An 18,366-nucleotide genomic window follows, 5' to 3' on the forward strand; every position below is an offset into this window, starting at 1 on the left:
TATTTCGATTTAATTGGAAAATTGCGCTTGCACACTTGCGCATAATTCAAAATGTTTTGTTTTCTAAGATATAAACTAAAACATTAAATGTAATTTATTTATGAAATTACATGAAAAATATTAATGCAGGTTATAACTTATTTTTTTTATAATTAACGTTAAGTTACGTAACATTAATGTCAATATAATTTTCATTATCAAATTATCATTATACGCATGTGATAAGCTAAAAGCTAACACGACGGTTCGAAGTTACAAATAGCATACAATCGACAAACTTTTATTGTTCTAAATTATTATGGCAAAGGCAATTGTGAATGATTTGATACAAATTTTTAAAAGCGGTGTAACAGCGGTCTTACCAGAGAATATCGTAAAAAAATGTTTAAATTACAGTCCTATTACACAGAATCTAAAAGTTTGCGAAGAAAATTACGACTTAAAAAACAAGAAAGTCTACGTAATCGGAACTGGAAAAGCTGCTCAAAATATGGCTGTTGAAGTTGAGAAATTATTAGGAAGAAAAATCACGGAAGGAATAATTAGCATACCCAAAGGAAGCTTAAATAAGAATTTAATTAAAACAAATATATCTTATTATGAAGGTGCCAAAGATAATTTACCAGATAAAGAAGCTATGATTACAGCTAAAAAAATTGATCATCTAATAACAAATCTAGGGAAAGATGATTTCCTTTTAATCCTTATATCAGGAGGTGGCTCGGCTTTACTACCTTTACCAGTAGAACCAATAAGCCTTAGTGAAAAAACTACATTGATAAAACAATTAGCACATTCAGGTGCAGATATTAAAGAGTTAAATGCTGTTAGAAAAAGGATATCTGCTCTAAAAGGAGGGCAATTGGCTTTAAAAAGTAAAGCCAACAAAACTATTGCTCTAATACTTTCTGATATAGTTGGTGATCCATTAGACTTGATCGCTAGTGGTCCTACATCAGAGAATACAGATAATCCAGAAGATGCTTTAAATATTATTAAAAAGTACAATTTATATGACAAGCTTTCACAATCTATAATAACAGTGTTAGAAAAGAATTATCAGCAAAAACCCTTTCCAAAAGAAATAGTTACAAACTTTATTATAGGCTCTAATAAACTGAGTACAGAGGCAGCGGCTATTGAAGCTATAGCACTTAATTATTTTCCAATTCAACTATCAAATATTGTAACTGGTAATGTTAAAGAAATTGCATTTGAATATGCAAATTTAATAAAAGCATTTTGTGACTTTTTGAGTAACAAAATCAATGCACCAACATTAAAAGATATCATAGACAACTTGAGTATAACAGGACTGAATTCACATTTTGTAGATTCTCTTGAAAGTATAAAAGAGAAAGATATCTGTTTAATATTAGGTGGAGAAATTACTGTTGAGGTAAAAGGAAACGGATTAGGTGGTAGAAATCACCAATTAGCTTTAGAATTCTCATATTATTTGAATAACATAAAAAATAAACTAAACAATTATGAAATTTACTTTCTAAGTGCAGGAACTGATGGTATTGATGGACCAACTGATGCAGCTGGAGCTATTGGCTATATTAATTTAATATCAGATTGTGAACTTGAACAACTAGATGTTAATTCATACTTGAATAATAATGACTCATATAACTTCTATAAGAAGTTCAAAAATGGATCTCTACATATAAAAACAGGTCATACAAACACTAATGTGATGGATATACATTTAATACTCATTAAAAGACATAATTATTAAAAATATTTTTCTATGAACATGGTTTAAGAAATAAAGAAATGTTACTGGGCTTTTCTTTTTCCACTTTAAATTTAGCAGAAGCCAGCACTGCTTGTTTACATAAGCCGGCAAATTTATCTTTTTTCCTTTTGTTGTTCTTGATAACTTTTGGTTTTTCCTTTATAGTGTTTGTACAATAAAAATGCGAGCTTAAAAATATTAATTATTATTTATTTTAAAATTGAACAAAAAATGACATGCATGTAAATTAAATTTTATTAGGCAAGTGTTGCAATAACAAAAAAGAATAAATAAAAAATATCTTCTAGCCAGGTTGCCATTTCAATATTTAAATGTTTAATATTTATTAAACATAATTGGGCCCGGCAACAAATTAAACAATATAATAAGAGTAAACCCTTTTCTTTAACTTTAGAACTAAACTAAAATTACCTATACATAGGTTTAACTTAACATTGACATACAAAAGAAAAACATATTAGATAAAGTTATGTTAAGTTACGAAATTACATCATCTTTATGAGATTCTGAATTAAATAATTCATACAATTAATAAGAGTGTTACAAGCACCTTTAAAGGTTTTAGCATTGTCACAATAAATGATTGTGGGTAAACCACGCCTAGCTATAAATCTTTTCAGACATGCCAAGAAAGCCTCTGTAGTCAAATTGGTGAATACTTCAGCATGTATAGCCTTTGTCATAAAACACAACAACTATCAACTATCTTGGCATGCCCTAAAGCAATATATTCATCAATGAACCTTTTATATAATTGAAGATACATGGAACACTTTTTAAACCTTTTTTCCAGTGCAAGAAATCTTTGCAAGGCGATTGAGAAAGAATCCCCGAGGTGTAACTGATCTAAACTTGAAACAAGTGGCATATCAACATAGAATTTGTTTTCTTCTAATTTAACAGATGAAAGAAAAATATTTTCTGCTTTTTGTTTTTCTGTGTTTTCAATAAGTGATACCTCTGGCACTTTCTCATTCAACCAAAATTGTTGCATAATGTTTTCAAGTTTTTCAGTATTACAAAAAGCAAAATTTGACACTAAACTTTCATTTTTATTCAATGAGTTACTAGAGACAGTGCCTCCCACAATATATCCAAAGAGTGTATTTTGTAAGATAGGACCATTTTGCAATTTAATATGACCATTCAAAAGAATGTTAAAATATACATCAGCTCCTAAAAGTAATGAAATCTCATCAGGTACATTGAAATTATCATCAGACAAAAATACATTCTTTGGTAATTTGTACTGCTTTATATCAATTTCTTGTTGAGGCAACTGTGTAGTTATAGAATCCACTACATGACATTTAATGTGGAGTTGCACACCTTGCACTGGAGAATAAATATTAAGGTTTACATAATTATTTATGTTGTTACATTTATTACCAATACCAATAATATTGGTGGCTTGATAAAAAGGTTTCAAGGATAACCTTGCCATTAAAGATTTTGTTATAAATGAGGCTTGGCTGCCAGTATCTAATAGAGCCCTCACAAATAGGTAATGTCCCCTAGCATCATAGACTTTAACCTTTACAGTAGGCAGTAAAACTTGATTAGAGGAACTATTTGTGTGAAGAACAACATTTTGTTCTGGATCTCCTTTACTATCATCCTCATGGAGAAGGGTATTGTGGTCTTTTTTACAACTTTTACATTTAAAGTGAAACCTGCAGCGTCCCTTGTGATCGTTGAGACAAGTCGAACACAAATTTCGATCTTGCACAAACTTAAGACGATCACTAGTAGGAGCTAACTTAAAGCGCGGGCATTCAAAAAGTAAGTGACCAACTCCTTCACAAAAATTACAATTTCTTTTAATTGTATTTTTATTATTAGTAACAACATTGCTGACCCTAAAGACTTTTTTGGAGGTGTTTTCATGAGATGCCCTTTCTCCGCTATCCTCTAGAGCAGTAGCACGTTTCTCCAAAAAAGTAATGAACTCAGCAATTGTTGGCAAAGATTCATTATTGCGATCTAATTGAAACGCTCTGTTGGTATATTGATCCAACTTCTTACTCAAAATAGATAAAAGCAACATATGCCATTGATCTACTGGTTGTTTTAAATTTCTAAGAGCATGAAGCTGCTGTTGAACATCAGAAACAAATGTTCTAATTGCAGCCGCAGTACCCCTCTGCATGGTTGGCAATTCTAAGATCACATTAATATGATTTGCAATCAACCTAGCTTTATTATCAAACCTCCTTCTTAATAGCTCCAGAGATTCTTCATAAGACTCATTAATAAGAGGCAAATTAACAATGATTGCCAATGCATCTTCACTGACATATTTTCTCAAGTAAAATAGTTTTTGAACATTGGACAAGGACTTATTCTTATCAATAACTGCAGTAAATAAATCCATAAAAGGAGCATATTTTGTATAATCTTTACCTGAGAAAATTGGAAGTTCAATATTTGGTAATCGGCAATTGGTTACATTTGAGCATCCTGATTTACTAGAATCGGTCAAGGTTTTAAGACTTTCATTTAGTTTAGATAATATAACATAATATTTTTCTTCTACAAGATCTATGTTTTCCTTATCATTTGCATCTAACATCAGGATGTCCAATTGTATTCTTTCGTATTCATGCATAGTAGCGACTAACTTATCTTTACGGGTTTGAAGGATCTCCAGAGAAGAGGTTAAATGTTTTTGATCATTTATAAAAGTTTCAATGCGAGTAATAGTACCTTTAAGCAGTCCACGATGAATTATTAATTTTTTCAAGTCTTCAGCCATGTTTAACGACTGAACCGTACACTTTTAAAGAACTCTTGAAACACTATTTATATTATAACCGCACTTTATTACACTTTTATTCATTAAACAAACTTCCAATTTGAAGAAAATCAAAACCAACGAATTCCCGTTTGTTTACAAAACAATTGTTGACAGCTGACAGATATGTACGTCCGCCAACCTTACGACAGCATTCCGCATCATAGATGTCGACACTCTGAGGTTAACAATCGTGCCAACATTGCGGTAACAACCCACGCCGCGCGCCTTGTTCAAACTGGTTCGAATTGGATATAAAAAGATGGAATTTTATTTGCAGCTAATAGCAATTATTTTCTTCAATATTCACATGGACACTATATTTTTATATGCAATCTTGATGTTCTTCGAGTCCACGAGGCGAGAAATCATAAGTTCCTCGCAATTTTCTATTGCGAACTTGGCGGGCCACAAACGTACCGGAGGCCGGTATATAGTTCACAAGCACCGCAAAAAACAATTTTTTACTAAAACTTTCACTGGTTTAAATCGAAGGACCACTAGCTCGCATGTACAATAAAAATGCGAGCTTAAAAATATTAATTATTATTTATTTTAAAATTGAACAAAAAATGACATGCATGTAAATTAAATTTTATTAGGCAAGTGTTGCAATAACAAAAAAGAATAAATAAAAAATATCTTCTAGCCAGGTTGCCATTTCAATATTTAAATGTTTAATATTTATTAAACAGTGTTAGATAGTGTATTGTTTTTATTACTCAATGAAAACACATCCTTTGATGTGATATATGCATTTAGTATTTGATTTTTATCAGTTGGTTTTTGGTCCTCTTTTTTTTCTATTACATTTTTGGATTTTTTGCTTTTTGTATGTCCTGCTTCCACTTTAATGAGTGCTTTATCTTCCAATTTAGGTTTTAAAACTGTCCTAGTAGTAGTGTGTTTACAAAAGTTACAAGTTTGTTCCTAAAACAAAAATACACAGAGAAAATAGTAATAAAAAATAAGCTATAATAATAATAAAAAAATATGTTTTCTTACTGTACTTACAAGCTTATTGCTGTACAATAAATCTTTTTTTGATTTGTTTCTCTTGATTCTTTTTCTCTGTCTCTTACTTAGTTGTAAAGATTTGACCTGAAAATAAGTTATAATGGTCAAATAATATCAGTACGAATTTCGTATGTTTATGAAATAACAGAAATGTCATACTTTTGTGCCAGTATTTCTTGTCCATTCTAAACAACAATGTGGACAACGATTTTTGATAGAAAATTGTTGCTGTGGTAATCCATAACCCTTTGTTATTTCCATACACCTCATCCTGAAAATATTCGTGTATATTTTGGTGGTTAATATGAAGAAAGAAAAGTAAGAATTAATAAAAAGTAATTTATAGTTAGGATTATTACATGTAATAACTTCTTAGGTGTTGTACAATAAATCTTTTTTTGATTTGTTTCTCTTGATTCTTTTTCTCTGTCTCTTACTTAGTTGTAAAGATTTGACCTGAAAATAAGTTATAATGGTCAAATAATATCAGTACGAATTTCGTATGTTTATGAAATAACAGAAATGTCATACTTTTGTGCCAGTATTTCTTGTCCATTCTAAACAACAATGTGGACAACGATTTTTGATAGAAAATTGTTGCTGTGGTAATCCATAACCCTTTGTTATTTCCATACACCTCATCCTGAAAATATTCGTGTATATTTTGGTGGTTAATATGAAGAAAGAAAAGTAAGAATTAATAAAAAGTAATTTATAGTTAGGATTATTACATGTAATAACTTCTTAGGTGTTGTACTTGTGATTCGTCTTTTGGTACAGTTGCTAATCTAGCAGCTACTTTGTATAAAAATCCTATTTGCTTTTCAGTCATCTTATTTACTACAATAAGTTAAAGATGTGAAGTAAAACAAGGGCCAAAATATTTCGGCAATTTCGATTCAATTACATGGAGAAGGTTATGTTTCAAATAGTAAAAATTTCTCACTAGTCTCCAATCACATTGTACGGAATAACATGAAAGAATACTATATTTCAATACATTAGGACTGCATTAACTTAGGTTTTTATTTATTTGCTAGATTTTTTGTATTGCTTTGCTTTGCTACAACTTGTCACATGTCAACATCTGTCAAATATAATGACCTCATAGAGTACAGTAACTATAGTCTAGTTTACTCTGAGTTTTCTTGAATAAATCTAGTTGTATCAACTTTCGAACTTAATGTTCGTATTTTTATATACTAAAATTGTCATTCGTTTCAAGTTAGACTTTAAATTTCGTTTAGAGGTATATAAGTTGATATGCCAAAATACGAAAAATATGCTAAAATGACTAAAATGTTCACAAATTTAGCTTAAAACATGCTAAATTGCCAAAGTCGTTCTGGAAAATCTTTCTAACAAACATCCATCCATTTAAATCTATCTAAACGTTCGAGTTTTAGTAAGATTAAAAATAACTTTGGCCAAAAACATTGTATCCAACGCCAAAAAATAACGAAGGAACATTATTAAATTCGCGCCAAAATTAATTGAAGCTTGTCAAACTCAATCGGCAACTTTATTGAAAGTTCATTTTTAAAACAAAAAACTAAGTTCCCATTCCAAGAAACCAGACTATTTTTTAATAAATGTGTTTTAACTAAGAATACGAAAAGAAAGTGGTCTCATAATTGATATATCTGAAGACCTCCTCATGTGTAAAATAAAATAAAAAATTGCAACCTAACCTGTCAATTGTTTAGAAGCTTTTATTTGAAAATAATAATAGTAACAGTTTTTAACAATTTTAAAAATGGATGTAGCTGATACTTATTCTACCCAGAAGCAAGTAAAAGATGATGTAGGTGTGCGTTGCCAAAAGTTGTTTCAAGATTTTTTAGAAGAGTAAGTTTTGTTTTTACCGTATTTGTAATACATTTATAATTTATAACATAAACACATGTAAAGAAATATTGTACAATGTAAACGTAAAGAAATAGTGTTTATTACTGATGAATTTTTAAAGAATTTTTCAATTTTTATATAAGGATATAAAAATCTACAATTCCTACCAATTCCTCTGAGTAATGAGGAAGAGAGCTTCGACTATATGTTACATTATGCTTCAATGTTAAATTACTATTTAAACTATTTAATTCTCGGTCCGTTGCTCGTTTGCCCCCTTCTATAAAAAAAAAAAACTTGTTTAAATAATACTGCAAACTATATCAACCTTTGAGTTTCTTCAACAACAGGATATTTGTAAATTTTTATTAAGAAATATAATTTTTATGTTAATAATTTCAGGTTTAAAGAAGACAATGAAATTAAATACGAGAAACCAGCAAAAGAATTAATAAAGCCAGAAGCCAGTACCTTAGAAGTCAGTTTTGATGATGTTGAAAGATACAACCAGAATCTAGCTACAACTATTATTGAAGAATATTATAGAATATATCCATTTCTCAACCAAGCTATATTAAACTATGTGCTAAGTATAACTGACAGTAATGTTAAAAAGGAACTCGTTGGTAAAGAATGCTATGTGTCATTTGTAGATGTGCCTACAAGGCATAAAGTACGAGAATTAACGACAACTAAGATTGGGACGTTGATAAGAATTTCAGGACAAATTGTGAGAACTCACCCTGTACATCCGGAGTTAGTTTTGGGTACATTTGTCTGTTTAGATTGTCAGACTGTTGTAAAAAATGTTGAACAACAATTTAAGGTAAGTTTTTAAATAATCAGGAATATTTAAAAATCTCTTTAATTTATTTTGAAACATTATTAAAACGTCTAGCATCAAGAAAAATACCACAATTCCCTAAGGAATTAGGACAAGAGTCTAAACTCTTGCTTCTCTATGTATGTCTATCATGTGAACATCGTATTAGTTGGAGTTCATCATTTTTATTTAGTTTATAATAAAAAAATCTGTTAAAAAAGGATAAGAACTATAAATAAAATAACTACAGTATTCAACAGTGGTAGATCCTGCAACAACAATATTTGTTGGGTACACTAATGGGCCAGGTCGACCGGTGAAATACCATGACCACACAGAAGACAGGCATTAAGTGGAAGCAATTCTGCATTTTGACTGACAAGTGTGGTGCCACATACCTAATTTTAGTACTCTTTCCCTTCCCGAATCTTAATTTTTCATTTTCCTTTTACTTCTTTTTCTAAATATTTTAATTCACTTTATTTAATCTTTTTTTATTTACAGTACACATTACCAGCAATTTGTCGGAATCCAGTGTGCGCGAATAGAAGACGGTTCATGTTAGATGCTGACAAATCAGTATTTGTTGACTTTCAAAAGATAAGAATACAAGAGACACAAGCGGAGTTACCTCGTGGCTGTATACCACGCTCTCTTGAACTCATACTTAGGGCAGAGGCCGTGGAATCTGTACAGGTATGTATTTTATAAAACCTTGACTTATCAACTTGGTGATTTTTAATTTTATCCTTTACGCTTATTTAATTGTACAGTGCATTGTTTATCTACCATTTTTTTTTTATATTTTTTGAAGTGGAAGTAATTCCGCATTACGTCTGATGAGTGTGGTGCCGGAGGCCTAATTTTAGTCCTCTTTCCCTTCCCACCCTGTTTCTAATAAGGAAAGGATGGGAAGGGAGGTGGATTTGATGGAGGAGGAGGTTAAACAATTCTCTTTTTGTGCGTCTCCTTCGTCGATTGAGGGTAGTCAACGCATCTGCAATTGCGAATGTCTATAGGCAGCGGTCACTTCGCCATTTCGGCGAATTCATGTGGCCACTTGCTCGTTTGCCACCTTGTAATATAAAAAAAATCTACCATTTGACTGAGTTTGGGATAAATAAGTCTGTATTAAATACATTCAGAGCCACTATTCTCTTCACCAATACAAAAAAATAACATAGTGAGTTAATTCTAAAATAAAAATGTATAATTTAGATATACAGTTGCACCTGGAAAGTTAACAACCTCTATAAGCGAGAAAAATATTGTTGCGCCTTAAACTCTCGCTTATCCAGGTTCAACTTTATTACATGATAGAAGTTATATTTTAGGATACATAAACATGCAACTGCTTTAAAATCTAGAATCTCCTTGAATATCGAATACCCTAATTTAATAATTTTAATTTGAAAAATTCTAGAATTTCCCATTAATATTTCTTTAACATTACAGGCAGGTGACAGATACGATTTTACAGGTACACTTATAGTAGTACCAGATGTTGGCTCCCTTTCATTACCTGGAGCCAAAGCGGAACTGACTACAAGGACTAGACAGGGTAATGAAGGTCAAATGGAAGGTATCAAAGGACTGAAAGCATTGGGTGTACGCGAACTGCATTACAAGTAAGTTGTGGAGTCTATTCATACATAGTCAACTAGTGATTGGTAAAGAGCTAGTAATAACTACTCTTAATCTTAACCAATCTAATTAATGTAGTGTGTACTTTTTGAGAATTTTTTTTCTATTAGTGGTAGATCCCGCAACAACAATATTTGTTGGGTGCAGGAATGGGAAAGACCGGTGCAATACCACGACCACACAGAAGACAGGCGTTAAGTGGAAGCAATTTCCTTCCATAAAAAGGCGTAATTTTAGTTATCTTTCCCTTCCCACCCTTTTCTTATTAGGAAAGGATGGGAAGGGGGAGTGGATTTGGTGGAAGAGGGAACGCATAGGAGAGGCAAATGTCATCTTTCTGTGCGTCCCTTTTACGTTAATTAAAGTTAGGCAACGCATCAGCGATTGCGAATGTCTATGGGCAATGGTCGCCTCGCTATTTCGGCGAATTCAGGTGGACATTTGCTCGTTTGTCTTTTTATATAAAAAAAAAAAATTGTAAAAGTAAGTAACCTGGATAAGCTAGAATCCAAGAGACCGTGATATTTTTCTCGCTTATAAACGTATCTCTCTAACTCGAGTTTCTCGCTTATCCAGGTTCGACTGTATTTGTTTAAGTAAGGTAGTTAGTGTGGTAATAAAATGGTTTTCAGAACAGCATTCCTCGCGTGCAGTGTACAGGCAATGTCTCGTCGCTTTGGCACTGCTGAGATAACAGCAGATGATCTAACAACTGATGACATGAGGAAACACATGACTGACAAGGAGTGGAATCAGGTATGTTGATTGAAAACATACCTAAATTTAGTAAAAGTCATACTTATCTCCTTAGCTTTATACCAGTCACATGACTTCGGTGCATTAGGTGTTATAAACTTTAGTCCCAGTGCATTCCTTTGGAGATCCCGGGACTCTTACCATTTGCACATGAAGATGGCCACTGAGGGGGTTTTAGTGAGTTAAGTCTCACATAATCCTGACTTTCCCTCCGAATTTTCCCCCGAAAAAAAAAAAGAAAAGAAAAGGTGAAAAAACTTTAATGTTTTGGCTTAGTTTTTACGGTCGCCTGCTTGTTGCCAAGTCTGCTTGGGAGGGCAATTAAAATTAAATGTTTATCTTTTAAAATAATTACAGAATAAAGATGTAATTATAAACTAAATAACTATAGCTAAATACTTTAAAATACCTTTAAAATAAATGTTAACAATAAACATAATCTATATATCTATCTTTGTATATATAAAAGAAAGTCGTGTTAGTTACACTATTTATAACTCAAGAACGGCTGAATCGATTTGACTGAAAATTGGTGGGCAGGTAGCTTAGAACCAGGAAAAGGACATAGGATAATTTTTACCCCGTTTTCTATTTTTTATTCCACGCGGACGGAGTCGCGGGTAAAAGCTAGTATACTATAATAAGTAGAACAGAACCTTCAATCTCTTGTCGTTTTATAGTGAATATCATACACAATTAATTCAGGAAGTATGTAGCTCTTTATCATCTTTATATTCTTGATAATTACTATGTTATTTTTATTTCTTGATAATACAATAAAAATTACAATATTTTTTTACTCTAAAATGTGTCGGAACGGAGCGATAACGATAATTTTTAGTATTTAAATAGTTAATACTAGCCTTTACCCGCGACTTCGTCCGCGCGGAATAAAAAATAGAAAACGGGGTAAAAATTATCCTATGTCCGTTTCCTGGTTCTAAGCTACCTGTCCACCAATTTTCAGTCAAATCGATTCAACCGTTCTTGAGTTATAAATAGTGTAACTAACACAACTTTCTTTTATATATGTATATATATATATATATAGATGTAATATGATAAGGTATTGTGAGAAAAAAAATTGGTTTCTTGAAACACCTTTTGTTAGTCTAAATTTACTTTACTGTTGAAATCTTTTAATTTTTTTTAATGTGTAAACATAAGTTTCCACTGCAGTCTTACCCGATTGTTTCCACAGTGGAAACTCACAAGTGTTTAATTTTTTTTTATATGTTTTTCTATCTAGGTGTATGAGATGACAAAAGACAGGAATCTGTATAATAATCTAATAACAAGCTTATTTCCAAGCATACACGGGAACAATGAAGTGAAACGAGGAATATTACTTATGTTATTTGGAGGAGTCGCTAAAACTACTATTGAAGGTAGGTCAATATTCAATTTTAAAACTAATTACTTTAACACTATTTAGTTAACTATACAGAATTAAATTTAATTTGGCTGTTTCATTTTTTTGTAATTAATGTTAAAATTGATTAATTTTTATTAATTAATAATTATTTATTTTCCTTTGGATATGTTTATGTAGGGATATGTACATGATTTGATGTAATAAAAAAGATTTCTGATATTAAGAAATGTCTCGACAATGTTTATGATCAATTTACTACTTGACTGCGGTAACTTGAAATGTCCTAAATAGTCCTCTTGTCCTTCCCACCCTTTTCCTATTAGGAAAAAATGGGAAGTGGATTTAGCGGAAGAGAGGACGCATAAGAAGGTGAAATATCCTCTTTCTGTGTGTCCCCTTCTCCGTTGATTAAAGGTAGACAACGCATCTGCATTTGCGGATGTCTATGGACAACGGTCACCTCGCTATTTCGGCGAATTCAGGTGGCCGTTTGCTCGTATGCCATCTTTTGATATAAAAAAAAATTAGAAAAAAACATATTTTATCAATTTTTCGACATTAAGACATTATTTAGACATTACAGAGGTTTTTTTTTATACATATTTCGTCAGTGTAAACATTAACACGTAAATATTATCAGGTACCACACTTCGTGGTGACATCAATGTATGTATAGTGGGAGATCCGAGCACTGCTAAGTCACAGTTATTGAAACAAGTCAGTGAGATGACACCCCGTGCTGTCTATACTAGTGGCAAAGCATCATCTGCAGCCGGTCTCACTGCGGCTGTTGTTAGGGTGAGTTATGTCTTTATATTTGGTTCCAAATAAAAGTCTTAGCGTGGGTTTCTGTGACCAAAATATCCGTTTAAAACATATTTTTGAAAAAACAGAGACTCATGGTAAATATTGTAAACAAAATATAAAACTTATATTGCTTGTTTGTTTGTATTTTCCATTTTTGTGGTTAATATTTCTTAACCCAACCTAAGTGATCTGAATGAATTAAAAATACTCTGCCACAACTCTCTTCATTCTATTAGAAATTGTATCCATTTTTCAAAACAACTAATATCCCTCGTATATTCCTAATACAGTCCAACCTAGATAAGCGAGAAACCTCTATAAGCGAGAGTCATTATCCGGTCCCAGCTGATCTCCATAAGTAAGAATCTTTAGTCAGAGAGAATGAGGATTCTCTCCGATCTCTGATTATAGAGGTATAAGCGATAAAAATATGCCCGTCCTTTGGAATCCCGTTTATGACTGTATTTACCCACTATCATTACCCTTCTGTAAGTCGGGCAAAAATGAACATATAAGTTGGTATTCCAGGACGAGGAGTCATTCGACTTTGTGATAGAAGCGGGCGCACTGATGTTAGCCGATAATGGTGTGTGCTGTATTGATGAGTTTGACAAGATGGACCCCGGAGACCAGGTTGCCATACACGAGGCCATGGAACAGCAGACCATATCCATTGCTAAGGTTAGTCCAAATGTTTGACAAATAAAAAAAAATTGTTTCCTTGGTAATGGTGATATTAGCGGAAGCAGTTGGTGTTAACTTTGAAATTTGTGTGGTCTTTTTGTACCCAAAGTATTACTAGCTTTAGAAAATATTAGTGATACTGTGATATTAATGTTTACTTTACTTAACCTCTTAAAATCTTACTAATAAATGAAAGGTAAAGAATGTGAATGAATTAAAAAAAAATTAGGGTAAATGCGACAATTTTAGGTACCCAAAAAATATAACCTCTAACTCATGTTAATCATTTTATAATATTAGTACCAATATTAACAGTGAATAAAATTGAAGTGTCTGTAATATTGAAAAAAAAAATATTTCGTGTACGGTGATATTTCATTTACCCATAACGAAAAACCAATATTAACAATTTATGTCTGTCTGTCCTTAAACCGTTTTTATTCCGGGTAATCTGAGTAACGTCCGGATTAATTTTGAGCATATTATAGGCTACTTTTAATAATTTCTATTTATAACTAATATTAATTATTTCAGGCAGGAGTAAGAGCAACTTTAAATGCTAGAACTTCAATATTAGCTGCGGCCAATCCTGTAGGTGGTAGATATGACCGTGCGAAGTCTCTGCAGCAAAATGTAGCTCTCAGTGCACCTATCATGTCCCGGTTTGATCTATTCTTTATACTAATAGATGAGAGCAGTGAAATGGTTGATTATGCCATTGCAAGGAAAATAGTCGTACTCTAGAGAAGATCTGTTGAGATATATTGCTTTTGCGAGATCATTCAAGCCGTTTATCACTGAAGTGAGTGTTGTTTTTTTTTAATTTGGCACAGATGTGGAACTTAGGCTACTTACTAAGTTTTTTTAATTCTCCACAGACAATGTGGTTAAAAATAGTTGTGAATTAAATTGTGAAAACATAGTTATCTCAGTTTTTGTTTTATATGTTTTTTGAATTGTGACGGCAGTGAAAATCAACTCTTATGTATATTTTTAGTAAGTAAGTAGTAACTCTTGAGTATATTTATATTCATTATCAGCTCACTATATGTCTCCTCCGAGGGGTTCGGAGCCTACCCTAAGTTAGGGGTGACTAGGACATAGTCAACCACAGCCAAGTGCGGGTTGACTTCACACATATCATTCAATTTTTTCTCAGATATGTGCAGCATCACGATGTTTTCCTTCAACAATCGCAACTCGAAAACCACATGGCAGGGTTCGAACCCAGGACCTGCAGATTGTAAGTCAAGTGCTTAAACCTCTGAGCCACCGACCCTCTAAGTATATTAGTATAAAAAACATACACACATACCCAAGCACAAACATACATATACACAAGTGCACACACATACAAGCATACTTTATAAATAAGTACCTGACTTAGATTAACCTGCAGGAGGCAGAGTCGTAATAAAATTTTGTGGACCAATAATTTTTGATGTGAAACATCTATAGGATCACTTGTAAACCGAATTGTTGGCGTGGCGACGCTTGCCGTGGCGATGGGTCGCCACGCTATATTAAGGTATACATATATATATATATATATATACTATGTGTAGTATAGTGTACGGTGTGGCGACGGGTCGCCACGCTATCTGAGGTATACATTATTGTTATTATCATTATTATTTATTTAATTATAATATTTAATATTTTATGCATATTACTTGTACACACACGATGTTTCACATCTGCCAGGCGTCCCATGATGGCTCACAAGATTTTTTTATTATAGGAAGCAGGGAAGTTACTAGTGGAATACTACACAGTGCTGCGGGGGCGTGACGCGGGCGGGGCGGGGGCGGGGGCGGGGGCGTGGCGTATCACAGTACGTCAGCTGGAGTCACTCGTGAGGCTCTCAGAAGCCGTCGCCAAGTTGCACTGCAGCGGTGCTGTCACTGAACATCATGTACACGAAGCTTACAGGTATAGTCTGTTCTATACATGTTGTGTGAATTAAAAAAAAATCTTTGAAATTTGTAAATTTAAAAATGTCGCTTTAGCTAGTAAATCTCACATAACCCTGCCTTTTCTCCAGAAAGCAGGGTATCTTTTGAAGATTTCCCCCCAGAAAAAAAAAGTTCCAAGACAAGGGTAAAGCGAGCAAGTTTGTTCTTAAATATATCTTTTTATATGTAAAATTATAAATTCTTATGCAAATTAAACGTAAAGAAAACTTACAGGTTACTAAACAAATCTATAATCCGAGTTGAGCAACCTGATATACATTTAGATGAAGATGATCCTCAGTGGGAACCCATGATGGAGGTTGACCAAGACCCATCTACAGCCACCACTGGTGAGTATCCTGTTTTTTTACAGTGGCAAGAGCTGGAACAGATGAAATATAATATTTTTGTTTATTTTATTAATTTTCAACATATTAAATTATTTGTGGCTTAATTTTTATTAGAGGATGTCGGTGGCTCAGGGGTTAAGCACTTGACTTGCAATCTACAGGTCCTGGGTTCTTATCCCGCCATGTACCAATGTGTTTTTCGATTTACATATGTACATTAATCCGACGTTCTTACGTTGAAGGAAAACATCGTGATGCTGCACATATCTGAGACGAAATTCAATGATATGTGTGAAGTCAACCCGCACTTGGCTGTGGTTGACTATGTCCTAGTCACCCCTAACTTAGGGTAGGCTCCGAACCCCTCAGTGGGGATGTATAGTGAGCTGATGATAAATTTCTTATTAGTTATTTTTTAATGCTACAAAATGTTACTGAGAAAATATTATCAAACTCTCATGCTGTCATTATAATCTACTATTATTTTTTCACTGAATGGTACAATAAAATTAGTTTTTTTTTTTAAATTTCTTTCCAGTAAACGGAGACTCATCTGGAAAGAAGAAACTAACTTTATCATTTGAAGAATACAAATCTTTAAGTGTCATGCTTGTTGTGTTTATGAGGAAAGAAGAAAGCGAAGCCGAATCTAGAGGTAAGTTATATTTTTTTAATGCTTTTGCCCACGACTTCGTCCGCACGGAATTAAAAAAATATTAGTAGTAATAAATTTAGCTTGTTACTCAGTGATAATGTAGCTTTCTAATGAAAAAAGTTATTTTTAAATCGGTCCAGTAGTTTTTGAGTTTATTTTTAAAAAATTTTAAATTCCTCTTTCTAATATTCAATCCTTTCCTTATAAGAAAAGGGTGGGAAGGGAACATGGACTAAATTAGGTATCCGGCACCACACTCATCAGACGAAACGCTGAATTACTTCCTCTTCACGTGTGTTCTGTGTGGTCGAAGTATTTCAATTCGGCACTGTTGTCACATTGATGTCATTGAGGTGTCATGTTATAGTACCTTTTTTTTTTTTTTTTTAACGTCAGGAAATGCATTTACGCACCCCTACGCCGGGCTGTGCAATGGCGTAGGGAGTGTGGGACTCGCCGGCCGCAGAAGGCGACCGGAATACCCACTAAAACCTGACTGCCCTCTAACGCATTATGGCGGGCGCCACGGGAACGCTTTAGCTTACTTCCGTGGCCCCGCCTGCGTTATCGCCCTCTCACATGTTTGTGGGGGGAAGGGCGGCGGCGAATTGCCGCCTCCTTCTGCCCACTCTACGGCGTCGGAGCGGGGGCGCCAGAGGGTCGTTCTCGCGCTCCCGCTCCTGTGCCTCCTTCTGCGAAATCACCTCTTCGCAGAAGGAGGCAACGGCGTCCCAGGACCTCTCACTTCCTAACATGGCGCGTATGACGCCAGGGAGTGAGGTCCTCGCCTATTGTCGCCACCAGGGTGCGGCGTTCTATAGTACCCGGGTAGTATACTGATTATTCTTTCAGGTGAGGAGAGCGCAGGTATGCGTAAGAGTGCAGTAGTAAACTGGTATTTAGAGCAACTGGTGACACAAGGACAGATAGAAAATGAAGACGAGTTGGTTGAAAGGAAAGTTCTGGTTGAAAAAGTTATTGAAAGGCTCATGTATCATGTAAGTATAACTATCAGCTCCTGTTTGTTAAGAAAATATACAATTTTTGGAACGAAGTTCCTTATCGCGCGTTGTGAAAGGGGGCTAGACGGAAAAAATTCTTACGAAAAGTTGTCACGACACTTTTTGCTATAGTAACCATGGCAACGACGTGACAATATATAACGAAAATTCATAGAAATAAAATGTACTTCTTGTGAAGACTCAAGTTTTTTATTCATAGAATAAACATTGGTTCCTTCACTAATTAATTGAAAGGAACTTCGTTCCATCCGGGTGTCCCTTGACACATCTCAAGTTTTTTAATTTTAATATCTTACCAGCCATTATGTACATTGAATTCATGTAAATTCCTGTTTATTTCTAATTTTTGAGTAAGGGAAATTTTAAATGTGTTCAAATGTGTTTTTTTTTTTTTTTCAAGAAAACAAAAGAGATTGCCTAAAATGGTGATGAAATGTAGTTTGTGTCTATCACATGTTTTTTTTTTAAATAAGATTTGTATATTATAAGTTTTTCTTTTTATTTCAGGATCAAGTTATTATACCTTTGACAACCACTGGTCTAAAAGCGACTCAAAAATCATCAGAACAAGAGATAGAAGACGATCCATTATTAGTCGTCCACCCAAACTTCGTTGTGGACGTATAATTGATTTTTATTTTTTAATTATTATGCTGGTCTTATTATAATAATGATGATTTTTTTAAAGTTTTGTGTTTTTTTTTGCTGATTAGCAAATCCCTTCCAAAATTTTCAAATCACTGAACTGAGATTTCTGCTACGTTACTCTTCTTGTTGAAGATTAAGACAATGTTAAAAGACAATTAAATACTACAATTTTTATAGTTTATTGTTTACAGTTGAAAGAGAAAATTGCAGAAAAAATTTTTGA

At 33.2% G+C, this 18,366-nt stretch overlaps 2 protein-coding genes and 1 pseudogene across 2 annotated transcripts; 2 read left to right on the plus strand and 1 right to left on the minus strand.

Moving 5' to 3' along the window:
• Nucleotides 1-191: 191 nt before the first annotated feature.
• Nucleotides 192-1,744, plus strand: LOC106720495 (glycerate kinase). Its single transcript, XM_014515212.2, has one exon. The coding sequence runs from the start codon at nt 299-301 to the stop codon at nt 1,742-1,744; it is 1,446 nt and encodes a 481-aa protein (XP_014370698.2). The 5' UTR covers nt 192-298.
• A 22-nt stretch (nt 1,745-1,766) lies between these two features.
• Nucleotides 1,767-6,660, minus strand: LOC123723039 (annotated as a pseudogene).
• Nucleotides 6,661-7,275: 615 nt separating this feature from the next.
• Nucleotides 7,276-18,122, plus strand: LOC106720473 (DNA replication licensing factor Mcm6). The gene is given in 15 exon segments (XM_045685755.1): nt 7,276-7,424; nt 7,827-8,250; nt 8,752-8,943; nt 9,703-9,875; nt 10,524-10,647; nt 11,897-12,035; nt 12,663-12,820; nt 13,358-13,510; nt 14,048-14,247; nt 14,249-14,315; nt 15,255-15,445; nt 15,703-15,818; nt 16,357-16,473; nt 17,326-17,471; nt 18,003-18,122. Coding segments are annotated over 15 exon segments (2,412 nt in total). The 5' UTR covers nt 7,276-7,332.
• The last annotated feature ends 244 nt before the right edge of the window (nt 18,123-18,366 follow it).

This window comes from Papilio machaon, chromosome W, assembly GCF_912999745.1.
Source record: "Papilio machaon chromosome W, ilPapMach1.1, whole genome shotgun sequence".
Taxonomy (NCBI): Eukaryota; Metazoa; Arthropoda; class Insecta; order Lepidoptera; family Papilionidae; genus Papilio; species Papilio machaon.